General features: G+C 39.3%; 1 protein-coding gene across 1 annotated transcript in view; it reads left to right on the top strand.

Moving 5' to 3' along the window:
- Positions 1-25,326, top strand: part of ATAD2 (ATPase family AAA domain containing 2) — a 31,156-nt gene extending 5,830 nt beyond the window's left edge. Inside the window, 25 exon segments of the mRNA XM_042035786.1 lie at positions 618-771; positions 1,811-1,907; positions 2,348-2,396; positions 2,728-2,838; positions 3,302-3,380; positions 4,323-4,415; positions 5,334-5,442; positions 5,827-5,942; positions 6,664-6,838; positions 7,469-7,557; positions 8,264-8,423; positions 9,774-9,864; positions 10,297-10,611; positions 11,561-11,666; positions 13,078-13,261; positions 14,760-14,945; positions 16,173-16,308; positions 16,460-16,656; positions 17,901-18,060; positions 18,422-18,544; positions 18,641-18,781; positions 19,912-20,265; positions 20,946-21,070; positions 22,780-22,908; positions 24,397-25,326. Coding sequence (XP_041891720.1) covers positions 618-771; positions 1,811-1,907; positions 2,348-2,396; positions 2,728-2,838; positions 3,302-3,380; positions 4,323-4,415; positions 5,334-5,442; positions 5,827-5,942; positions 6,664-6,838; positions 7,469-7,557; positions 8,264-8,423; positions 9,774-9,864; positions 10,297-10,611; positions 11,561-11,666; positions 13,078-13,261; positions 14,760-14,945; positions 16,173-16,308; positions 16,460-16,656; positions 17,901-18,060; positions 18,422-18,544; positions 18,641-18,781; positions 19,912-20,265; positions 20,946-21,070; positions 22,780-22,908; positions 24,397-24,435 — 3,518 coding nt within the window. The 3' untranslated portion in view covers positions 24,436-25,326.
- Positions 25,327-26,491: the final 1,165 nt, after the last annotated feature.

Genomic DNA, 26,491 nt, shown 5'->3' with positions numbered 1-26,491 from the left:
TAGTACAAGTAATGAACCCATAGCAAAGGATGCTTGCTGTCTGGTAAATATTGGGCAGATGTCTTTTAAAGCAAGCAAGCATTTTTGAGTTCTTTATACTTAGGAGTTTATCTTGAGGCATTTCTTGTCTTCTAGGGCTTTTGTGTCATGGTGCAGAAAATGAAAATGATGCATGCTTAGACAGTGTACCAAAACTGTGCATCTTTAGAAGAGACCTCGCACATAAGCAATTTTTAGAAAAAACTATTAGATACAATTTTACATGAATGGAGAGAAAACACCTTAGAGGTAGGCATTTGTTGTTTTCACTTTCCCAGGGAGAGGTAACTGGAATAAATTTGCCTCCTACATGGAACCAAAGCTGGGTGTTTGTTTTCATCAGATTGGCTTTCCTGTCTGTGAAAAAGCTGCTATACAAATCAGACTTTCAAATATGTAGTTTAAGCGTAAGTACTTTAAGTTGAATGCTGTGATCACAAAAATAACTTTCAATTCAGTATTTAAATTTTAAAAATCAGTTAAAGGCAGGAGGTTATACATTTTGCTAGAGCAAGAGTGAATTAAAGGGACTGACATATTTCCCATCACAGGAAGTTTTATGTATTATTGCATTTTAGTGTCCAGAACACTGAAGACCAGAGCTGATGCAAAAGCTGCTGAGCAAGCCCATGAAGAAAATGGGGATTTGGAGGTTCGCCGCAGCTGCAGGCTTCGACAAAGCCGTTACACCACTACAAATGACTCTGTTTTGTTTGACAAACTTATAACAAAGTAAGGAGGCTTTTCTCATCTTGCAAAGCTACTACAATGAGCCTTATTAGCAACTCTTTGTACTATGGCAAAATATGGCTAGGGACTTTCTCCTTCTTTTCACAGCAGGAAAAGGTATTGTTTTTCCTAGCAGCAAGAGCTATTTGCATTCACTGGTCAGGCTGAGACTTCCCTATGAGCTGCTAGATATGTGCTAGATCTGAGTGATTGGATGCTAGGAAGAAATTGTTTACTGTGAGGGTGCTGAGGCACTGGAATATGTTGACCAGAGTAGCTGTGGATGCCCAGTCCCCAGAAGTGTTCAAGGTCACATTGGGACTTTGAGCAGCCTGGTCTGGTATCTATGTGCTGGGTAGGTTTAAATGTTTTCTTATGAACCAAAACAATCAGTTTATGTTGTGACTTTCACTAGATTTAACTTAAGATACTAAGGAAAGTTGGATACTGGCAAAGTGAAGCAATCCTAGTGTTTCTGCCTGTGGCTTAATCCCCTTGTGAAGGAAGCCCAGACTGAAATTTGTTTTCTGAAAGGTTTGCAAAGTGTAACAGCAGTAAGGTGTTGTGTCTAGCATAAGTAGTCACTAAAAAGCAACATGAAACTTTAATAGCAGTGTAGAGAAGAATAAGCAATCTGTTGTCTGAAGGAGGATGTGAACGAAGTGACTCAATGCTATCATGCAGAGCAACCTAAGTACTATGAAAAGCTGCCATAATTTCTTTGTTACCTTACTATGATCTTCAGAATTCTCTTCTCCTACTAAAGTAGTTGAGTTTTTTTTACTCTGTTCAGCAAGAGGGGTAAATAAACCTGAAAACAATGCATGTTTGCAAATCCTCAAACATTTGTTCTTAATTCTCTCCATAAAAAAGTAAACATTTGACCTAATTTTTAAGTAGTGTTGAAAAATTTGGCTGAGTGTCAATGACTCTTGCGTTGTGCCCACTGTATTAAAATGGTTTGGTCATTGTCTGCTGTTCTAAATGGGCTTTTTTTTGTATTTGCATATTTTTGGTTTTTTGTGTCAACTTTGTATCTTAGTACTGCAGAAGCAGTCTTGCAAAAAATGGATGACATGGAGAAGATGCGTAGACGGCGAAGGATGGGAGACCTGGAGGAGTTCCACGACACAGAAGAAGTAGATACTAATTTATTTTGCTGTTTTTTTATAAATAGGGTATTTCACACAGGGAAACTATTTCCCTACCCCGAGAGGAACTCATGTTAAAATGATAGACAGCCATCATATTTCCTCTGTTTTAGTTCTGCTTTATTAAATTAAGTTAATCCACTGTCCTTTTGAATGGCAGTCAATTTGGTTTTTAAACATCTTCATAGCCTGCTTTCAATAGATTTTTTTATTTGGATCTGCATTCCTGTTTGAGTGGAAACCCTTGTTATTAATCTTACTAATCCTGGATTCTAGCATGATATTCCTGTTCTCTCTTGCTGTACAATCATTAAATCTTCTGTGTATATGGAGTGCCTTGGTAATGATACTCCACAGGCACCAAATATGCCCACAGGTTTTCTGCTTATTTGTGACTGGTCTTTCATGTTTCTTTTTTTTCCTTTAAGGAAAGCCTCGATATGGAAAGGACTGACGAAGAAATAGCTGATAATCAAGGTAGTGTTGTAGGATAATTCTGTTTTGAATTTTCTTGACTATGCTCTAGCCAAAAGCTTTGTCTTAAATAATTGAGATGGGATGAACTACTGGGTATTTTTCATCTATTAAAAAGAATCTATGCTGCCACTGACATTACAAGCCACAGTCACAGACTCTAGGGCTGTACTGTAGTGAGCTCAGAACAGGTTTGCAGAGGAAAAAAGAGGTTGTCGTTTTTCCAAAGCGCTTACAACAGAAAAGGTTGTGGACAAGTGGGGATACACTAGTGCATTTAAAATTTCATATTTGCAACAGTACTTAAACAGTGGAACATGATGTTGATACACAGGGGGTTCCTCAGAAGAAAGTGAAGCCAAAGAAGACGATGGTGAAGACACTCGAAAGCGTTACTCCTTTCGGCAGAGGAAAACTGTTGAGCGTTATCAAGCTCCATTGCAAAGTAGGTTACAGGCACAACTTCTCATAAGAACTAATTTCTTGCATGGAAGTGGGAGTGTTACAGGGCTTTTTTTAGAATGAAACTGTATACACCCACTCAACATCTATTTAAATATCTTACCTGCCATTTTGTTAAATGCATATATACTGTGCACATTCTATTTCTTTTCCTTTTGGCATCCTTACTGTTGTTTTTCAATAAAAATACTACCTAGGTATCCTTGAAAGAATAGTAATTAAACAGACCTGATGATCTTACTCTTGTGGTTTTCAGTTCTTAAAAATCAGGTGTGTATGTTTTTGCTTTTATTGTGCACTGATTTTTAAAAAAACCTCTTCCCCCCCACCCTTGAAACTTCCCCAGAACTTAGAAATGGGTGATACACATCTCATTCTCTGCCTCTTTTAGTATCCTGCTTTCTCTTAAACTTGTTTGTAACATTAACCTTTTCTGCTTTCAACAGAACCAAGACAACGTAAGATGTATTTTGCTGACAGGTCTTCGCCCGTCAGACAGAGAGATTCATGCAAGGGAACTAACAGGTATGAGTTTGTTTAGTGATAGTTCTTTCTCAGTAGTGCTGTCAGTCACATGACTGAATACTGCTTTCAAGAGTTTTTGGACTTGTAATTCGATATTAACAGTATGGTTATTGCTGTGGTAGTCTGAGAGTATAAAGAAAGCAAATATTGGGGGGAAGCCCATCCTTTTTACTGGCCATTAGATTTTATTTGAAAATGCAGTTTTTGTGGTGGTGATGAGGGTTATAGCTAACTCTGTATAACTGAATTAATTTGTTTTGGAATTGAAGCCAAATTCTCCCTCTGAAAATCTCAGACAGTTGTATCTTGAAGGATGCAAATTATTTTCTTAAAACCAAAGACAATTCACTTAGAGAGAGAGCCTGTATGGAAGTTTTAATGAAATTTTTTTTTAATCACTCAGATACTGATTCGGGTTTCTCTTTGGAATCAGTTTCTGTATGAAACTATATTTAAAGCAAGAAAAATGCTAAATGAAATTCTAAATTACAAATTGGAGTAGCAATGACAAATAGGTTTAGGATCCTACAAGTGTTGAATGCCATTCCTTGCTAGATAGGAGCACTTTGTTTAGCGTCCTTGAAAGCAGGCAGTTATGGAAGGAGGTGGTTTTGAAACCAAATTTTGAAATTAAAAGGTTGATGTTTCACAGAGTGGATACATAATGCTAAGTGAAACTTGATTTGTGTGTGAAAGAGTGGACAAAAAGTAACTTGGTTAAGATATTTCTTTTTACACTGGTTAAACATTTTACCTTCCTAATAAAAATCAAGTTTTGCGGTCACAAGGAAAATCACATAATGTACTTTAAAATCAGATTCACATGGAGTACAATTATCTGGAAACTTACTAGATCTCAAGCTAAACTGAGATAGTGTTCACTTAAATCTTGATATTACTTAGTGTTTATTTTAATTGTTTTAATTGTTTGAATGTTTGCAGACGGAGACACACAGTCCCCAGCAGTGATTCCTCTTCCTCATCTGATGATGAAGAGGATTTTGAGAGGCAGAGGAACAACAGAAATTTAAGAAGGTTAGTGCAATTGGAGAACAGGGGAGGACAGAGTTTACTTGGGAGGACTTAACACTTCACAGTCAGGAAGATGTAACCATCTTAATCTTGTTCAGTTTGTAAATTCTGGCAATTGTATCTGTTTATACAGCTGTAACTGGACTCTACAGCTGGATTTTTAGAATTGATTTTAATAAGCAATTTGATTTCTAGGTGAGAAGGGGGGTAGCAACACTTTGATAAAACTTCTTAATATAAAATTCTGCTGCTCCTGTGCTTTACGGTAGCTGATTCAGAAAGAAAACCACCATAACAGAGAATGTTATAAATAGAGGAAGTGACAGAGATTTGGTTTCTTAACAAATGCTCTAGAAAAACTGTTTTAGTAACAGTCTAACAAATATGTTTTCAGCCTGATGTCTTTCTGACTAGTCTTCTGGCACACAGGTTCCAGAGGCTTTGGGAAGGACTGGCAGTGATAGGGAGCCTTTATAATCTTAATACCAACTGAAATAAGTATCCTGTTGGGCTGTAACTTTTCTAATATAGAAGTTAAAAGTATCTGAAAGATATCAGTGTGTTTGGGGATTGGGAGGGGCAGTTTTCTTCCTCATACGAATCACTGTCAATCCATGGTCTGCACATAAGGAATAACTTGTTCTAAGCTTGTATTCCTATATATGCTCTGTTGACTGGCATGGATATTCGTAAGTGCTAAGAGCTGTTAAAATAATTAACTCAGTTTAATATCTGGAGTAACTATTTTCCTTTCTTTACTCATGGACACTAAACATAAAACAGCTGGAACAAATATTTAACAATTCAGGAAGTTTATACTCATTTGTAAGGTCATCTGCATTCACTTGCTGTTATTAGAAAATCAAAAATCCACGCTGTAAGTTAGAAAGCGCCTTTCCTTTTCTCCTTAATTCAAATCAGGTCTCTTCCTGTCAACTTTCGGAAAAGTGATTTAAAGGGAGTTCACAAGGACCGCATGAAAATTGGAGCGAGTCTGGCTGATGTTGATCCAGTGCAAATAGATTGTTCAGTAAGTACTTTTACTTCATTGTGTCAGAGAAACATTTTCAGTAATTTTGAAAGCTTTCAGTAATGCTCTGTCTACAACTACCTTGGCTTACAGTTTTGTTTCAAGCAGTTTGAAAATTGGCATGAGTGTTTCCTTTGTGCTGACATCTAATTTCTGATGGAATTTGTTCCGGTTTGGCCAAATTTAGAAATATATCCTCTGAGGGAAGTCACAACCACCCCTCCCCCACCAGGTCCAGGAAAAATAAAGTTTAAAGGCACAAGAATTAATTTCTGGGCATAGGGCAGCGATATGGGATACACATCACAAAGTCACCCCAAGACAGAACTCTATCAAGGTTACAGCTTTAACATCTAAAATGCGTTATGGTGTCTTCATCTTTAGGTACGATTTGATGGCGTGGGTGGTCTTTCTGACCACATTTCAGCTTTAAAAGAGATGGTGGTTTTTCCATTGCTTTATCCAGAAGTCTTTGAGAGGTTCAAAATTCAACCTCCAAGGTAAGGGATGCCATTGAAAACTGTAAATTCTACTTCACCTATTTTCAGGAAAATATTCAACTGCGCTATTGTTGTTTCCACGCTTCAGAATTTTAAGTGTTGATTGTTTGGGGGTTTTTTAGCACTAGGAAAAAGTAATTTTTAAAAAAACTGATAGAATCCAGCGTACATGTGGGTTCAAAGATTTACAGTGTGGTAAGACTGTTTTAAAAGTGTCTTGCCTTTCAAAAGGGGGAGGTGGACTGGTTTTGAGTTCCACATGCAAGTGGACTTGATCAGTTTGTAAGTGGTAGTCAACTGCAGTTCGTTTTGTGGAAGTCCAGTTGTCTGTTCCACCAACTCTTTTTTTCAAGAGTTCCAGTAGCAGTTTTACAATTGATTTGACTTGTAACTAGAACCTTGCAGTGCTTGTTGTGCTTGGGCTAGAAAATGCATCTGTCCACTTTTTACACAGCTGAATGAGTTCTGTATTATGAAATGAAGTTATTAGAGATTTAATTGTTAGATTTATATATTCTTGGTCATCAGCACTCAGTCATGGTGTATTGAAATAGGACTTCAGATTCTTTGGTTTCTGTAACTTTAAAAGTATTACAAACAATGAAGAGAGCTTTGTTTAGGAGAAAACAGTTGTATGCTTTAGGGATGAGGGTGGTAACAGGTACTTCTCTGGTATTTTTCTTATGTGAATTTTTTTTTTCTTTTTTTTTTTAAATTGCAGAGGCTGTCTATTCTATGGCCCACCAGGGACTGGAAAGACATTGGTTGCTCGTGCACTTGCTAATGAATGTAGCCAAGGTGACAGGAGAGTAGCCTTTTTTATGAGAAAAGGTGCTGACTGCCTCAGTAAATGGGTCGGGGAATCTGAACGACAGCTTCGTTTGTTATTTGATCAGGTACAGTTGAAATGTACATTACATTCTGTCTGAGTTGTAACTAACTTCCTGTGGTCAAGAACAACTCTCTTTCATGTTTTGTCAACTCCTTCCATTGAAGTGGGATTGTCAGTGTTTCCTTTTTCAGTAACATTTTTAGGGGCTTGAAGTTTTGAGATGCATTAGGAAAAATTAGTGAAGCAGTCAAGAGAACCTTGCAAAGCAACATGCACTCGCAACTCCTTGCTTCAGGAAAGAAAAATCCAAACAGCCACAAAAAAGTTTTCAAGAAGTGCTGACTTTTGGTCAGAGGGAAAAAAATGCAGGCTGAAACCATGGTTATTTTTAAATTGATAACAAAGGTTGCTTCCAGAACTTGTAGTACAGTTAAGTCCTGGCTCTGTTCTTGGTGGTTGCCAAATAGCTGTAAAAACCAGTGGTGTGATTTGTTTCCTGTCACCTATCTCAGTGGGTTGACCTAGGCTACTGCCTAATGTTACGACACTACTACTGTGGATCAATGACTGGAATCCCTGATGCTCATCTGAAAAATCTACTTCCAGGGACTTTGCAATCACAGTGTTGTTTGTGCATTTCTTCTCCAAACAGTGCTGCTTTCCTGATGTCAATATTCCTGTATTTTCACTGTAGGCCTACCAGATGCGACCTTCAATTATTTTCTTTGATGAGATCGATGGTCTTGCTCCTGTACGGTCCAGTAAACAAGACCAGGTTCATAGGTAGGGCATGTTTTGTGTCAACTTAGAAGCTGCTTGATCTTTGTGAAAAAGAGACCACAACCTATTTAACTTGATGTGACACATTCATTTATCCTGAAAACTAGTAATTCAGTATTACTTAATTTCACGTTATCTTTAAATAGTAATTAAAAACAATTCACTAAACTTGATACCAGCACAAGGTCTGTGATACCTTATCTATTTTGTCATGTCTTAAAATGATTGGTCTTTTTCTTGTCAGCATTTTGTCAATGTGTTGCTGTTGTCCACAGGGACAGTGAGAAAAACTACACAGAAGTCCAGGATAAATGGGATTATTTAATTAATTACAGACTCATTTATATAGCATTGTTCACAAAAGTGGTATAACATTATTGGGTGCTTTACCATACACCTCCCAGAGTGATTGGCTGAATGCTACGATGCCCATTTCAAAAGATTTTCTTCAGTGTGGAAAACAAGACTGTGCATAACAAGTTTGCACCTGTGAGATAAAGTCTTGGTTTACAAAACTCTCTACGCTGTTTACAGCTGGCTTGCCTGAGAAAGGAGACTCTCACAAGCAGCTCTAAAATGTAGGAAAATTTCTCTGCCAGGTCTTTCAGCATCTACAAAGAGCTTGTCCTTTTTGAGTGAGCATTAGTGATTATGTGGAACTGAAGAAAATTAACTAAACTGCTGAGTGAAAACTGTATTCTTCTCTTAGCTCTGTTGTATCAACACTTCTGGCACTTATGGATGGCTTAGACAGCAGAGGAGAGGTTGTGGTAATTGGAGCCACCAACAGGCTGGATTCTATAGATCCTGCTTTACGAAGACCAGGACGCTTTGATCGAGAATTCCTCTTCAGCTTGCCAAACAAAGAGGTCAGAACTTCAACTCAACCTCAGTGCTTAGTGTGGCAGAGTCCATCTTTGTAAGAAACCCCTGCAACACAGCAGGATTGTGGAGCAGTGACAGTCTCCTCAGTACTGTACTGCTTGGACAAAAGAGGGCTGTCTGGAGAGACTGTGCTGTACTGTGGAGGGCAGACCTGGCACTGAATATGTATCATTAAGCTGATTGCCTTCACCTAACTAATAGGTAGTTAGTTCTCTATTAGTTTTGGTTTCTCTGTGACCAGCAAAGAAAATGGAGTGCTGCTACTCACCGAAATGTTTAAAAATGACTGTATGAATTAGTTGAGAAGTACTGCTATAGCACTGTGAACTTGAAAGAAATGATGTGCAGACAAGAATTCTTTTTTGGTAACAAAAACTTTGATCCAGACTGGTGCTGGAACCAATTAAGTATGTTAGGAACTGATGTTCTTTCTGGTACTTAGTAATAGGGATTGGGATAAAAATTTGAAGTCACTGCACAGGTGCAGGGCTAGGGAAGCTTCTTGTTCAATGACAATAGGCAATAAAAAAAATATTGTGGGTGGGGGTAGTGGGCAAAACTTGGAACGCAGTTCTTTTTCTTAGCACCTTTGTAAAGTGCTGGATTGAAGGCTAGTAAGAGTGCACTAAAGAGTGCATTTAATACAAACATTTTTCTTCAGTTTTTATCTGCTCCCAGGACAAGGAGAGGAGGTGCTATGAAACAGGTCTAATACACGCTACCCCACTGTGGAAGAATTTTAGAAATCTGCCATAATTAGTCTGTATACCATGAAATACTTCAGTGAAAGTCCTGCTAAGATTAGAGATGGGTATAGGCAACATTTGACATGTTCTGGATGAGTGACAGTAATCTGAGTAATAATTATTGTTCTGCTTGGTAGTAACATTAGCAGTAGGGAATGGAGTGCTAGGACTGTTTTCCTTGCATGAGCTGGCAGAATAGCAAATATGATGAACTAATGAGACTGTCACTATGAAATTTTGCTGAATTTGAGAGAATTTTCTGCGAAAAATCTGTTTGCAGATAAGTTTGGGGGTTTTTACTACAGTATTTTCTTCAGGATCTCACACTTGTGAAAACTCACTTTTTATGGAAGATGTAAATGCCTTTTATTTTATTGCAGTCCCCAGTAAGAGTTTAATATAATGAATTTAGAATTAGGAAATTTCCTGCTTGAAAAAACAGAGCATGTTAAATGACCTTTAGAATACTTCAGAGTTTAGCAGATAAGAAAAGTATTGGTATTAGTGTGAGGGTTTTGGGGGTTTTATGTAGTGGTGGTTTTAAGAGAAAATTTAGGGCAAACTAAAATGCAAGTGTTTTGTTTTCAGGCGAGAAAAGAGATTTTCAAAATCCACACACGAGACTGGACCCTGAAGCCATTGGACAAGTTTCTTGAAGAGCTGGCTGAGAAATGTGTTGGTGAGTTTGAAAACAGTGTAGGTTACTGCACACGACTTGAGTCACGGGGAACTGGAACTTGTTCCAGGCAGTTTTCGAGCTCTTGTGCGTCGCTGTAGAGCGAGGCAGTGAGGCATCTGGCATGTCTTGAGAGCAAATCAAGATAGATGCTGCTTTCAGTTTTCTTTTTTTTCTCAGAACACTGAATGGGTTTAAGCCGTCTTTCCCAGGAGTAAAGTTTTGACTAGGAGGCTGCTTCCTTGGTGCAGGATATCAGGCTGTGAGACACATAACAAAACTTCTCTGCAGTGCAGTAATTCTATAAATTGTCCCTTACTCTCTTAATTTTTGGCTGCATGCAAAGTCTTTCATTGTTGCACTTTAGAAATCTTGGCCTTGACTTCAGTGTTGCCTGAGCCTGACATAACATTTGATTCTTGCTTTGTTTATTAGGATACTGTGGTGCTGATATTAAAGCCTTATGTGCTGAAGCTGCTCTCTGCGCTTTGCGCCGCCGCTATCCTCAGATATATGAAAGGAGTGAGAAACTGCAGTTGGACATTGCTTCAATTAAAATAACAGCAAAGGATTTTGTCATGGCCATGCAGAAGACTGTTCCAGCTTCCCAGAGGGCTGTGGCTTCACCTGGACGAGCGCTATCACCTATTTTAAAACCACTGTTAGAAAATACTCTGGAAAGAATTTTACAAGCCTTGCAGAGAGTATTTCCCCACGCAGAGCTTGCACTGAAGAAGGACCAACAGCAAGGTATAACAATAACATCCAGTTGTTTAAAATTCTGCCAAAGCAAAAGCTTCTGATATGTGCAATAACACACACAAACCTCTCAGCCATAATAACAGTTCAGGTTTATAATCTGCATGTGCACAGTGCTGGATGGGAGCCATAAATGACTTGCTATACGCAGTGTTTTAGTAGTTGTACGTTAGGGCTTGGCTTCCATAGCATAAGTGAGCTCATGGTCCTGACTGTATCAGCCTTGATCAGGTGTAATTTGTCAGTTGGTGAGAACAAATAAAAATTGATACACTCTCTCTTGATTAATGGAGGCCTGTGAATAGTTAGTTACCATGCTAATCTCTGGAGGCTGTTCTCCCAGTATTGCTCCCAGTAGAGCTGGGATTGTTTGCATTGATAAAACAGAGACTCATCAATGCAATGAAAGCACTGGGGCTGGGAGGTGGGTAATTGCACCCCCTCTCTGTTGTCCAGCTCCCATTATCTTCTCCTTTCGTGATCTTGAGGAGCCTTATTTTGAAGTTGTGTGGGTCTTTATATTCTGACTGACTAGTTCTGGACAAAAGGAAGTCTGTGGCCATCGCATTCACTTAATTTCCCCACATCTGGTGGGAGAACCTGTTCCAAAAAGCAGTGGCCTCATTAGGTTTTTCAGATGTCTGGAACTACAGATGTTGTTCCTAATCAACTTTATTCTAAGGAAAAGAAACCTCCCAAGTTTTTGTCAACAGAGAAACCTGATGCAAATCATGGGACATAGGACAGCTTTGTAGAGACTGCAATCTCCTTAGATCTGTGGTAAAATGAACTCTTCAGAAAATAGCATTCAGTGTGTGCCCTCAAACAAAATACAGGAGAATGGTTTCCTGCACTGATTTCAAAGGTGTGTTAATGCAAGAGTGAGATTTGGACTATTCAAGAAAGTCAACAAAGCTCTCATCCTTAAATCCTGTTTTAGGAAATGATGTGATTGACAGTGAAGAGGAATCACCATCAATCTTTGAAGAGAAGCCAACTCATAAAATGCCTGATCGTGAAAAGGCAGAATTCCTCACTTTAAACAGGTCTCATTTGTCCCCTTTATGTTTACGTTTTTAAGATGGCCAGGTCTGTAAACTGTTCTGTTGTGAGGGATGAAGGAATGATCTGTTTGCAGATAAGTTTGGGGTTTTTTACTACAGTATTTTCTTCAGGATCTCACACTTGGGAAAACTCACTTTTTACGGAAGATGTAAATGCCTTTTATTTTATTGCAGCCCCCAGCAAGAGTTGGGTTGATTAATGTTTGCAAGAAGCGTGAAGATCTAGCTGGGTACTAATGTTCTAACCAAACACACTGCCCTGACATGCCCAGCCCTATTTGCCTAAGTCAAAGTGATCCACAGATTATTAGAACATGTCGATTTAATCCATGGTATTCCTTGAACAATTCAAGACCCAAGAAATGTGGCTGTCTGCCCTTTTAGCTTAAAAAAACCCTAAGGATTTGTGTAGCCATCTTTTGCCCTTCTGCCTTCCAAGATTGTTAAACCAGAAATAAAATTGAGAAATGGCTTGTTAAAACACTGTGAGAAAAACTTAAACAAAGTCTGCATTTTGTATGTTTAACCTACAGAGTTTGTTAATCTTTTGATGTTTTATTGTGGAAGTTGTGTAAACCAAGAGCTGAAGCAGTAGATTATTGTTTTCACTGTTGGGTGTCAGTTATTCTCCTTTTCTATTGCTATGCTGTCCAGAAAATGTGACCTGCTGAGCTTGGTCTCAAGGATCTTTGACTTGAGCGAGTAAAGGTACAACAGTCTTGTGGTAGAAAAACCCACAAACCTCTTCTCAAGTGTGTTTCATGCTTGTAAAACAAGATGATTAGGAAATGAATAGACAATTCAAAAGATGAAACCATAGAAGTAATTTAACCAGTCCAATTGTATGCTTCTTCAGATACAGCTAATGTGTTTCAGTGCCCACTCTAATTTTTTTTTCCTGGAAATGTTGGTTTTCTTCTTCCTTACCACCATCTCCAGGCACTATGGCCAAATTTTAGCTGAACTCAGCAGGTGTAGAGATCTCAGTTACTTGAAGTCAAGACACACTGAAAATGGTTGTGTGCATGGAGTGAAGAGACCCAGATTGGTTTGTGCTTAAAGAAAGAGTTGTTGTTCTGCCCCATATCAGGTTACTGACCGGTTGTGTGTGTATTTGGCTGGACAGTTTCCCTGAAGGATTTAAGAGCTCTTACTTAACCCAGCTAAAGGAATGGCAGACATGCTGGGGACTGACTGGCAGGATTTCTTAGTGGAGACATGGTACCAGTTTTTGAGAAAACAGGCTTTGGTAGTCTTCCTGTTCACAGACGAGCTTATTATTTGGTGGGAAATGGAGCATATTTACAAAAAGAAAGCATATAGGAAAAAACTTCAACATCTGGGTGCCTATTAATCCCTTGTTTTTAAACTTGTTTTTTTCTTACTGTTGTAGAAATCCTCGTTGCCAGCCAACATCTTTCAGGCCACGGTTCTTATTAGTTGAAGATCCAGGGTGTGGGCAGGCTTTTCATCTGGCACCTGCAGTAATCCATGCCCTGGAGAAGTTTCCCGTTTATACACTAGACCTGCCTGCTTTATTTGTTAGTACCACATCCCCAGAAGAAACATGTGCACAGGTATCTTTTTTCTCTTTAATCTGGTAGGACTCATGAACTGAATATAAACTGTATATAAACTAGTGAAATAAGCAAAATTCATTGTTAGTGGAGAAGGCCTGGTTGGAATATGCTGTTATGTTTACTTCGGTCTGGAAATCCACTTTTCTTCTAGATGGGATGATACTGTATAAGGATGTTAAACATAGTCATGCTTTCCATTTGAAAGGGAGCAGTGAGGGTGTTGCTAGCAGCTTGGGAAGATGGGGGGTGCTGCTAATAAAGCGCTCTGTGGCAAAATATCCTGCTGGTCTCTGTGGGATACAGGAAGTTTTCATTGCTTCTTAAGGCTCTGTGCTCTCAGTAGATGGCTCTGCATCAGCTTGACAGCATCATGCACTTTCTGAAGCCCTATTTTTTATTGTGTTTGTAGGACAGTCAAGGCTTGGGTGGAAAGGGTTTCTTTTTTTACATATACAGTTTGTAGTGCCGCAGTACATGCAGTAAAGGAATTAAAATTCATGTAACACTTAGATTTTTACACTGGTGTGCTTTCCATCATTAGGAAAATTAAATATAAGCAGATTAGTGCTGGTTTCTTCTTTTTTAGTTTTAGGCCGGGAATACATGTTGTTGTTTGGCATCACTGTATTAAAATATTTTGACCTTTAGTAGCAGCATTTGGGAGCTGTAAGAGTCAGGACAGACACATTGCATGGCTCATTTGTCACATAGGAGGAGCAGTTTTCCTTTTGTTATGTGATGGTTGCATCTGTGGACATGTAACTACACGTGTAGGCACTGCCTGGATATACCATGTGCGCTTCCCACCTTCTGACAGGAACTCTCTGAATATTGTTAATCTGAGAGGGCACATGGAGAAATTTGTCACTTCCCTCTGGCAGTAGATGCATGTTGTCTTCTGTGATTGAGGTGCCATCTGTAAACAGTGGCTTGTGCTCTTCCAAAGCATATCATCTGGTTTGATGGATCCTTTGGTAGTAAGAAGTTGTGATTTAGCTCTTCAGGCAGACAAAAGAATGGTCACCTCTTATAAAATGTGCTTGAAATTATGAATTATAAGCAGGCTTCTCACATAGGTCTTTGTTTGTTGAGTCTGTGCTCCAGTCTGTATTAGGTATGTGCCTGCTCTGAACTGAAACTGGTGTAGTTGCAGTTGTGTGGCAATTTCTCTAGGCTAATACATCTTGATGAAGGGTTAGTCTTGTTTTTTTGGGCACACCACCAGATTGGCTGAGGGCTCTTAAGGAGTTCTCTTACACCTAAGTAGTTTTGAAATCAGGCAGAGATTCAAGTCTGTTTCTGTCTGTCTAGCCATGTCTGTGTTTGACTCAAAGTGAAAATTTTACCTTACTGTTTAAGGAGCAGTTCACTTATTGGTTTGTCTTGATGTTTTTAGCTTCATGTACTCCTATTTCATAAGATAGTTTGACTGATACATAGTTTAGTATCCTGTTCTACAGGATGTAGTTTTCTTACCTGAGTTTCATTTTACCAGTTGATGCGAGAAGCTCAAAGAACAGCACCAAGTATCATTTATGTCCCACAAATCCCTTTGTGGTGGGAGACTGTTGGACCTACAGTGAAAGCTGTTTTTACAACACTACTGCAGAACATTCCAACGTTTGCTCCAGTTCTGCTCCTTGCAACAACTGATGTGAAACATGGAGATCTCCCAGAAGAGGTATTTATCAATACTTTACTCTTCCTTTTTTGCTTGTTACTGTATAACTCCTTGAAGCATGGGAATACTCTGCCAACAGAATTCATACTGTTATTATTTAGGCATCCAAGCCCAGTCTCTTAAAATTTGCTTAGACAAAACAATGCTGAAAGCTTTTGTCTAAAGCGTTTTCTGAGTAAAAAGATTGACTTCAACCCAACTCTTTCACCCTTCTCACACACTGATGCTTATTAGACAGATGTACAAATTTGCTTCAGGTGATCATTTTGGTGTCTGCAAGATGTTGAGGTGTGTGCTCAGTGAAGAATATACAGTGCTTGAGATGTGGATAGGAAAAAGATTGCTTTACTGAAAAGTGAAAGATGTTTTTACTGAAAAAGTACAGTGGTCACACTGTTACTGATGGAATGTAACTTCAAATTTAAATAATTTCATTAATATTTCAGTTTCTTTTTACATCTAGGTGAAAACTTGACAAATTAGAAAGATAAGGTCCAACTTCCATTTAAGTAACTTGGAAATCAGTTTTTAGTTGTATTCTGTAACAAGATTCAGTAAGACTACATGCTGAGCTTTCTAGACATTTGTGGTGGTACAACTACCCCCCCTCCCCTCAGGCTGCACTGGGATTTCAGAAACAACATCAGAGAGTGTTAAAGGAAGGTGTTAAAAATGTGAATATGCTGTTCCGATTATTTTGTCTTGGTAGCAAGTTTTTATGCTGTTAATAAATGCTTTCTAAAATGAGGAATGAAATTACTTCCATACCCTTTGGTAACAGAGATGGAAAAACAGAGTGCAACCTGGAAAATGCAACTTTAGACTCATTTAAATTATCAAAACCAAAATTTTCAAAGCCACCTTACCAAAAAGCTGACATTTGTATGTTGAACCTTGCCCGTTCCCTCTATAGCTGCCATAAAGATTCGAGCTAAAGAACAGAAAGGCAGGTAGATACAAAACAGCTAGCCTTGGAGGTGGTGACTGTCACCTCCTTCTCAGTGGTTTATCACATGTTTTTTTCATGTAGCCTAAACTCTAGAAGGTATTATTCCTCAGAGCAGGTGTTTTAATTTGCCTTTTAAAGCCAAGAAGATGACTTCGCATAGCTTGTCTTACCCAGGTGAGTATTCAGCTTAGTTTAGAAAGGTACTCACTGTTTTGGAATATAATATAAAACATGTATGTAGCCTTATATCTGAAATATCTTTTCTGCTCATGCTTTAGATAAAAGCTTTGTTTAATAAGGATCATGAAGAAGTTTTCAAAATCCAGTGGCCTACCTGTGCTGAAAGAAGAAGTTTTTTTGAGGACTTAGTTATGAAGCAAGCTGCTGAACCTCCTGCATCAAAAAACAACTCAGGTGAGGATATTCAAAATATGAAACTTTGTTAGCTGTAAGTTAACAGCTAATACAGTGTTTCCTTTGGGGGTAATTTTCTAGCAATTATTTTTCATGTGCTTGTATTTGAATTAATTAACTAAATTAACTAAAATTTTCCCATTAATTTAAGTTCGGCAGCCATTGGAAGTTCTGCCTGTAGCACCACCACCTAAGCCCCGACAGCTGACAGAGGAAGAAATAAGACAGCTGGAGGAGCAGGAAGAGGATACATTGCGTGAACTGAGGATTTATTTAAGGGATGTGACTCACAGACTTGTCATTGACAGACGTTTCAGGGCATTCACAAAGCCTGTTGACCCAGAGGAGGTAAATTAGTGTTGATGTGCTATACCATTATAGCTGTGTGTATTCACAATTTCTCTGTGTATGTTCCTCGGTGTTAGTGTGTCCTTTCTAGGAAGGTTTATCTTTGTCTTTAGGATCACAGTATAATGAATTTCCAGGAAACAGGAAGTGAATTTTTGTTTTGCTTTTACTTTTTTTGACTCTTTGGGGCACTCACATGTCTATTATTTCAGTGTTCACTGAAGTCACTGTGTTCCTCCTAAAACCTCTTTAAAACTTGAGACTATGTCCATTAGAAGGGTCATCCAACAGGGATCATCTAGTCCAAGTGCCAATTATATTAAATGCCAATACAGTTTGCTTATGAAAAGGCTTTCATATGTAGGTGTATTACAGCACTAAAAAGCAGAGATCTCTCCTTTTTTCTGTAATTATAAACAGTACTTCTAGGGCTGTTTTAATAAAGCCTAAAGCTCTTTAATTGTCTGTCAATTGTTTCTGCAAGAACAGGAGTAGAAGCAGCAATTTGTCAGATATTCAGATTCTCTTCTCAGGGGCCTTTCCTTGGTATAAGATTAACCATAAAGGCTGTGTGGTTTTTTCCTCCTCCCATATGCTTCTCATTTAATTCCTTAAATACATGTAAGCTGGGGCACATACTTCCAAGTCAGCTGGAGATTTGAGACAGCTTTGCATTTCCGTAAGGTCCTGCTCCCCCAAATTTCCACTGGCTTATTTCCTTTCCTTCTAGTTTCTAGATGTGAATAATCTAAACAAACATAGATGTCCTCATTTAAACTAGTCATCAATCTCCTTCTATTATCTGAATAAAGAAATTGGCACCTCTGGGTCCAGTTGTCTCATTTTAGGTGCCTAGGACAGGTGCTTCAAAGGTGCAACTCCTGCAGCCTTTTTCTTGCTGCAAACAACAAAGAGAATCTCAGGTGACTTTACTGAGAAAGGTTTCTTTGCTGTTATTTTCTGCAAGGAAATGAAACTCTGGGAAGTAGCACTCTGGGTGCTAGTTCCCTTCTGTGCCCCACACATTCTTCTGATCTCCCTGCTTCTTTGTTTTCTCCTCTTCTAGTCTCTTCAAAGCCAGCTGAAATAGCTCTTCTGTTTTCAAGAAACTTAATTGGGTAATTTCTGCAGCTTTGGATGTGTCATATTGGGATTTTTAAGAAGTCCTTTATTTGGCTTTATGAAAATAATTACTTTTGGTAGCTGCTGTGTTGAATCTCTGAGCACGTATATTTCCTTTGTAGGTACCTGATTACAATGCTGTTATTAAACAACCCATGGACCTCTCCACAGTTCTCTCCAAAATTGACACGCACCAGTACCCAACTGCAAGAGACTTTCTTCAAGATATTGATCTCATCTGTAGCAATGCTTTAGAGTACAACCCAGTTAAAGATCCTGGAGGTGAGGATGTGGTTTTATCCCTAATTTGTAAAAATTTTAAATGCATAAGTTGATAAATGTCATCTGTGTACAGTAGATGTGGGATTCCATAACTTAAAAGATCCCCAGGGAGTATTTCTGGCCAAGTTGTGAGTGTTGCAGCATCAAATAAACTATTTGGGCATGAAATTGTGATAGACATGTTGACTGGAAACTACTGCTTTTGCTTTAATAATTAACATTTCTGTTGGCATGCTGAAAATATTGACTGAGAGAACCTTTCAGAACCTACCTATGACAAGAGCAAAAACATTCTAAGTAAACAAAATAAAGGAGCTCGTTGGCTGGTAGAAAGTACTCAATTCCAATTGTGAAATTTCAGATCGTCTCCTTAGGCACAGAGCCTGTGCTTTGAGAGATACTGCCTATTCCATAGTGAGGGAGGAAATGGATGAAGATTTTGAACAACGCTGTCAAGAAATCAAACAATCTCGTAAGCAAAGAGGTACATTTTTTGACACTGAGGATTTAAAGACTTGTCTCAGTATTTGTTACCAGCCATGCAAGACACAATTCTTCACTCTCTCTTCTTTATTGCAAGGTTCAGACTGCGCTTCCTCTTACTTCTGTGTATTGCCAAAGGAGGACTCTGTTCCTGGGTGTACGAAAACAGACCCAAAGTGTAATGAAAACCTGAAGATGCCAGCAGGGCCTGTAGATGCCAGTACCCCCTGTTCTAAGGGCAAGTTGTGTTTTACTCAGACCTTCTTGGAGAAGGTGCTAAAGTCTTTGTTCTTGTGACCTAGAGGTTCCTGTGATGCCTGGTCCTTCATGCCAGAGGCATTAAATTTTTTAATATGCTGCAAAACATGGGATAAATCCAGAGCTCATTCATTCAGTGTGGTTGTAAAGTTCAAGTACAGTGGCTGGTTGACATTGTAAGACACTGCCCTTGGTGGCCCAACTGATATTTAATGGCTCCTACATTGCTACCTCTTAAAGTCAGAAAAGTTGTACATGGCAGTTTCTGAATGCTTACCTAGTTTTCAGTTATATGCAGCACTGTTTTCCCCTTCCCTGTGCTCAAACATTAAACTCTATGCCACCTCTTACTGTCATTTCCAACTGAAGGGGAAAGGGTTAGAAAAAAGGGGAGCAGTAATTATAGACATGTAAAGGAAAGATCACTATTTTTTCAGTTTTACCATGAAAAAGACATGGGGAAAAAAAAAGGGTCGTGGGTCTTTTTCACTTAAAACACCCGACATGGTGTGACATGTCCTGGTCTTGCTGGCATGTCTGGGAATTTTGCCACTGTCTTGAACCATAGGCCATGTGTGGTATCCATGAATACAAAGAATGGTGGGGTTTTCTGGAAGGCAAAATGCCAAGTTTGTTTTGAACAAGGTTAACTGAGTAAGAAAGCTTGAGGTGCAAATATCTATGGATGATGTTTTTCTCCAACAAATATTCCCTTAAAAGTGTCTCTTCAGCTCTTCCCAAGGTGTGTACAACTTGTGAAGTTTACAGATTTAGAGGGCTCATCTCCAAATGCATTTCTGTTGTTCACATATTTAGATCACTTACTAAGTCACCTATAATCATCTTACTTTGCAGTAATACTTCCTATCTAAAGTAAGAATTTTGTGTTCATAACCTCTTGAAGCTGATAGTTTTGTGAATTAAATTCTGCAGCTGGATTTTTTAAAATCTAGTAGCTAACTGACCCCATTAAATTGCAACTTCTTCTCTAGACGTGTGTCTAGGGAGATGGGCAGTGGTATTTGAGTTCGTTTGGTCATTTTCCTTGTCAGTAAAGTAAAAAGAGGATGCTTCTTGTTTTGGATGACTTTTGCTTGTATCTCTTTGTAGGTAAGTCAAAAAGAAAACGCAGAAAGAATAGAGCGTCTTCAAGTATTGCAGCAAAGAAGAGGAATGTTCAGTTCAATAAAGAAAATAAAATTCCTGAAGATGAAAATGAAGTAGAGAGTAATGAAGAGTCTAACACAGATTGCGCTGAATTTGCAGCCTCTCAGGATGCTCCTATTGAAGAACATGAAAATGTACTTCAAGAACGACAGAAAAATGGGACAGAAAATGAAAGAGAGAGAGTTCTCCTTGTGGGTAAATCTCCTGGAAAAAAGAGAGAACATTCAGACCTTAGAGAGCAGAGTGAGATGCCAGATTGTCAAAAAGCTGGAACTTCTGAAGACGGAGGTTCAAATGGTAAGTGAAAGATCAAACAGGTCATTTACCCCCTTTTTCTTCCTAAGGAGGGATACTCTACTTACCAGGTTTTAGCCTTCTTGATTGCTGTTCTCTGTCTCTCAAATCAGTGCACAGTGTTTCTTGTATAATGGTGCTGCCCCTCAAGTTATGCCAGCAAAACTCATGTATTTCTGCAGCTGCTGGGTTTCTGATTCTGCAGTTTGTTTTTCAAATGGTACCTAACTGAAAAATAATCATTGGCTTTCTTTTATTGCATGAAGATCTTTCCAGCAATAAGAAACGTAAGCTAAAAAGCTGTACTTCAAGCAGTGTGCATACAGGGTCATGTGTGGAATAGAAAAGTTATGTCCTAGTGTTAGAGTGTAAGATGTGTTTTCTAACCTAAATTACTTCGGAATTTTACAGTGCAATGCTGCAATGGCAATGTGATTTTTTTTTTTTCCTGGTTTTACCCTGCTTTTTTTGTCTAGTGTTGCTCTTTTGTGTCCAAGTTTCTAGTTTTTATGGAGCAGTGATTTTTTCCAGAAAGGCGGTGAAAGTGTTAAGCATTTATCACTGAAAAATGATAACAGTTGTCTCTGTTGTTGCAGAGAAGTTCTCTTTTCCAAGTATGGGATACTTCACTCATACTGTATTCCAGAGAAAGAGAAATCCTGACTTAAGAAATGTCATTCCAGATTTGTGGGTACACCGTATGACTCGTGCGAGATCTTCTCAGGTGGAAGAGAAGCAGCTGGGATGTGGTGGGAAAGCCATGAAAATTGGCACACAGAGAGTGTTTGTGGATTACTGTGAGCTCAAAGTAAGTTTAAATTTTAATTTTGTTGATACCAAAGTAGGACATTTTCTTGCTACATACAGAGTTGTAAATTAAGTCAGTTGTTAACCAATGCCAATTCAGACAATTTAGGAGAGAGATATATAGCTTGTGAAATAATTCAACCTGTCATGGACTAGGACTGTTGTTTCCACAGCTGGTCTTGCTTTTGGTGAACTAGATTTTAGGAGATTCCATTCTCTCCTAATGTAAAAGTACTTGTTAGATTTTAAAACAGCCCACTGACAAACTGCTAGTGCTGTTGGTTATTAGTGTCTTGGCAGTCTTTATGATGGACTGGGGGGTTGTTTTGGTTTGCTGTTTGCATGTTTTCATTTATTAGGAACTGGAAGAGTTTATTTGAGATTATTTTGAACTTTAAGTTAACAGGCTGACTTAAAGGTCTCTGTATTTTATCCTTTAGTATTTTATCCTTAGTATATTTATCCTTTATCCTGAATAAAATACTGCTCTTCTCAAATGCTTTCAAAATCCAGTGATGGAATATTGCATTCATATAGGTACAGTGTTACAAGGTTTTTCCAGTCCCCTGTAGGGGAGAAGTTGCTATCCTAGGATACAGCTGGAGAAAGGGTCAAAAATGTGACTAGCTGCAGGGGGGGGGTAAAAGGAGTTCCTTTGCATGAATTGGAGAGGGTAGAAGGACCTGGCCTTATTTAGGAGATGTTGCAGTGAGGAGAATTCAGGAAATTGCCTGGTTGAGATCTTGTAGGTGGGTCAAACCAGAGGGGGGCTGCTGTTTACCTGTCATGATAAGAAATTGAGTGAGAAGAGAGAAATTAACTTTTTAAGACAGGCTTCCTAAGCAAGCAAATTTCTTGGGGTTGTGTTCATAGAATGATGAATATCCTGAGTTGGAAGGGACCTACAAGGATGGAGTCCAACTCCTGGCCCTGCACAGGGCACCCCCCAACAATCCTGCCATGTGCATGAGAGCATCGTCTAAATGTTTCTTGAGCTCTGTCAAGCTTGGTGCTGTGGCCACTTTCCTGGGGAGCCTGTTCTGCTGCCTGACCACCTTCTGGGCGAAGAACTGCTTCCCTGTATCCAGCCTAAATTCCCTGACACAGCTTCATGCTCTTCCCTCAGGTCCTGTCAGTGGTCTCCAAGGAGCAGAGATAGATCGGTGCCTGCTCCTCCACTTCCCCTTGTGAGGAAGCTGTTGTTCATGTCTGCCTGTTTAGAGGATCCACATAGGTTTCTCTAGAGTCAGGGTGCCAACAGCCTGTGCTCTGAAGGTACTGCCCACTGGAGAAGTGGTACAGTAGAGGCCTTACAGATGTTTCAGCTGTGAGGACAGAGCTACAGTCATGAAATCCATCTTTTAGAAAACTTGATTCCTTAACATGGGTTCCGCTGGAGCTTGCTGCTTGTGTCAGAGCCTCTTTGAAACTCACTTGCAGACAATAAGCTGGGTGAACCTCCAAACTGTAGGTGCTTGGTTTTGTTTGGGCTGGTTTTTTTTGTTTAGGGTTTTGGGTTTTTTCGTTTATTTGCTTGGTAATAGGCTTAGAACTTGACGGACACATACAAGAGTGTGCAGTCACTTATGTGGCAGCAATTAAAAAGTTTCACACTGGAAGCTGGCCATACACCTGTGCCATGTCCTACCTTTTCTGTTTATGGTTTATCTTGTGCTATTCTGAACTCCGGTTTCCATTTTTTTTCTTCAGCAAGTGTTGCATTCTATTGCCGTGGTAACTGAGAACGTCAGTATATTTCGCATGGAAAAACTATATGCTGTCCTTAGCCAGTGCATTTACCAACATCGCGAAGATGGTGACAAAAACGAATTAGTGAAGGTAACTTTTTTTGTCTTGTAGCACTTTGTCACTGTTACAGGGGGGTGTGTGTGTGTGTTATGCATAAGTATGTGTGCCCTGTGAACATCATGGTTATTTAGTATTACTCACTGCTGCTTAGTTGCCTGTGTTACAAGATTTGTTCATTACAGTCTGGAAGACATTTATCCATGTTGCAAAACCATTGTTGCATTTGGCTTAGTTGTTGGCAGTTTCAGCAGGAAAAGGCTTGAAGATGGTGGCTTCCCCCCCCCCCGAGCCCTCTCAAAGCAGTTAACCTCAGTCTGTCACTACTCCAACTCCAGAACCTTTTCAGTGCTGGGGGTGCTGTGAAAGAAGGGTGCTTTTCTCAGTCTGTCACTTCCTCGTTCTCCTCTTGTGGGCAGTCACACATGGTAACACTTGTATAGTAGTCATTCCATTCTTGAAAAGAAACTAAGTATGAGGCATAACAAGAATAAGACACTTTAGTCTCTAGCCTCACCAGACTTTCTTTTTAACTAGCATGGCTCATGCCTCTTTAACTTCATAGCTGGGGAGCTTCCTGCCTATAAAGGTTTAATGCTAACTAGTCAAATTCTGTAATCTCTTCCTCTAAGAGAGGATTTCCAAATTGTCAGAACTTGGCAGAAATATTCCACAGGAACTCATTTTCTCAGTCTGACATTGCCAGTGTTGAGTTGATTTAGATAGGTTGGATACTCAGTCTTCAGCTTCAAGGTCCTTGAATCCATTTGTCTTTCAAGTAGTCATGCTTAAGAATAGATAAAATTCTTTATGTGTCTTGGTCTTCCTTAAAAAACCCAGTTTTTCTCTTCTCTTGGGTCCTGGTCATCTTGATATCATCTTCCACATCTGATAAAGAGTCAGATCAGATGCTCTTGCTCTGACTGTGCAACAGTGAGGATTATTTGGATTCTGGGATGCCATTCCTGAAAAATGTACCATTCTCTTATCTATCATAATGACAGGTTGTAGCATGAGAAGGGATTTGTTTGTTATCTTAGGGCTTGTGAGCTTTTGTGACAAAACTTGATTTCTTTGTTAGTTTTCTACTTCTTTGAGCTTTAACCAAAGAATATCTCCTATTCAGAGGGACTGCACAAGTCAGTCCAGGAGTAAGTTCTACTGTATGAAGACAAAGACTTTAACAAGTATTTATTCAGAGTGCAGAAAAGAACAGTTCAGCTTTTCGTTGTGGCTCTTTGGGAACCGTCTCCTCTCTAACTGTTGAAAGCACCATTGATAGAGATCCGTAGTCCCTTGATACAGATCCCTGCAGTCTTTCTAGTCTACTCTCTATTTTGGGTGCATACGGATGTGTCGGAGCCAGTGAGTATAGAACAACAGTGATGGTGGTAGCACATGTATTGGCTAGGTCATTACTAACAATTGTATGCACAGATTCTTGCTTCTTTTGATGAAGTCAACAGCGTTCTTAAGTTTGTATTCACACTGACTTCTAATTTGTCTTTTTTTTCTTCTTAGGCAATGAAAAAAGAAATTACAGCCTTCAGTTATCCATGATACTTGATTTCAGCGCACTTGGCACACTGTAATGTTTTCTTTTTATTGCATGCTGTTTTTCTTTGCATAGTTCAATAAATACTAGGTCTACATATATATTTATACAAATATATCTTAAAATTTATTAAGACAGGTCAAATAAAGTCATTTAATGACTTTTATTTGATACTTCCCTTCTAGATATGTATATTTTAATGTGACATACTGCTGTGATTGCCTTTGGAACTCAGCAGATCTGAATAGATAATTTCAGTACCTCTCTTTAAAAGAAAACCTAACTTGAAACAAAGCAAGATTTACTACTGTAACTTTCTAAGGTAAAGTTTAAAGTTTAATTGTAATAATGACAATCTTAATACTGGAGAAAAACATTTTAATACAAATTTGTTAGTTCATCAGATGGCTTGTAGTTGAACTCAGTTGTAAATAGTTTTCTAGTTACCCGGGAAGAATTATATCTGATTATTACATAAAAGTGAATATATTGTTGGCGATAAATATATTGAAGTAAAAGCAAAGCAGTACCCTGTTTTGAAGAAGTATTTCTCTTCAAATCTGCAGAGAGAATTTATCTGTTAATTTGATAGTTATTTAAAAAAAAAAAGAGTAAGACGAAAGTTAACTATATGAGAATTAAAGTTTATATAAATGGTGATAAAATGTGTCATGACCCTTTGCTCTTCTGTTCTGTCACCTCACACACACAATGTATGACGATACTGAATGCCGAACTGTGCAATCCCTCTTTGTGTGTGTTTGGTTTCTTACCTCTGTCAGTAGTGTTCTCTTTGTGTCCTTCTACTGTGTTTGTTCAAACATTGGTGTGCTATGCAGATTTTTTTTTTCTCTGTATTGTTTGGTGGGTATTAATAAAAAATTCATCTCTTTTTAGTGGTGAGTTGTCTGCTCTATTTTAATCACAGAACAATTTTGGTCATTAATAATCTTGCACTTGAGACACCAGCACAAATACTATGATTTTAAAGTAAGAACTGCATGTGCTCAGCTTCTTCTCCACTCGGTGTATGGATTATACAGCAAAGACAAGCTCAGGAGAAAGAAAAAAAATTTATATTGAAAATGTACATTGTAATGTAATTTATGACATTGGAAATGTAATAAATGAACTAATGTCCTTAACTTGATCTCCTCCTTGGCTGCCATCACCAATTTCAATGTGACTGGGGGCAGGCAGCTTGCTGAGCGCATCCCCTAAGAGCACTGTTCGGAAAACTGAACAGGAGTGACAGTGTGAAATTGAGGAACCGTAACTATTCCTGAGACCTTCTGTTTTGAGCAAATGTCTTCCTGCTTCTAGTCTCGACAGGATCCTGTACCTAGGCAGATTTAAAAAAATGTTTCCAAGTGTGTAAATCTTCTGTGACCACCCGAGAACGGTTAAGAGTTCCCACACACCACATCTTTCTTTTTTCTTTCTCAGGGAACCCGTAATATATTACTATCTGACCCAAAAGAGCACACACTAATGAGAAAAACAGTATAGGAAAACAACGTTTTTGAGAAGTGTCCAGTGCAAGTTAAACCCAAGTATTAGTTAAAATATTTTATATGTACTAAAGGGAGAGATCTCCTTTCTCCAAGTTCTCTAACTAACAAAAAAAACCCCAACAACCCAAGGGGTGGGAAGTGTCTTTTTCTTCAGAGCTGCTACTTCTGTCTTCACTCGCCTGGTTTTGGGTCTCGGTACCCTGCGGCCGTGTTCTCCCTCGGCGCCAGCTGAGGGCAGGAGTGGCAGGATAACCCTTCCCAGGCTGGGGGCGACGCTGTCCCTACAGCCCGTCCCGGGCGCGGCGGTAGAGGGCCCAGCGCGGAGCCGAAGTTTGCCAGTGACGGAGTGACTGCAGGGGCGCGGCTGCCGCCCGGGAGCTCCGACCCCGCCGCCCCCGCTCCTCCCCACCTGGCCGAGGAGCCGCCAGTGTCCCCGGGCTGCGGCGCTGCGGTGCCGGGGCAGCCCCCGCGCCCGGTGTCCGCCGCCTGACGGGCGGGGCGGCGGGAGCGGCTCCGCCCCCGCTCGCTGCCAGGGCGGCTGAGGCAG

This window comes from Corvus kubaryi, unplaced genomic scaffold (assembly GCF_017639235.1).
Source record: "Corvus kubaryi isolate FWS band 111438036 unplaced genomic scaffold, C.kubaryi_AGA036_p1.0 37385, whole genome shotgun sequence".
Lineage (NCBI taxonomy): Eukaryota > Metazoa > Chordata > Aves > Passeriformes > Corvidae > Corvus > Corvus kubaryi.
This window is presented reverse-complemented; position numbering and strand designations above follow the sequence as displayed.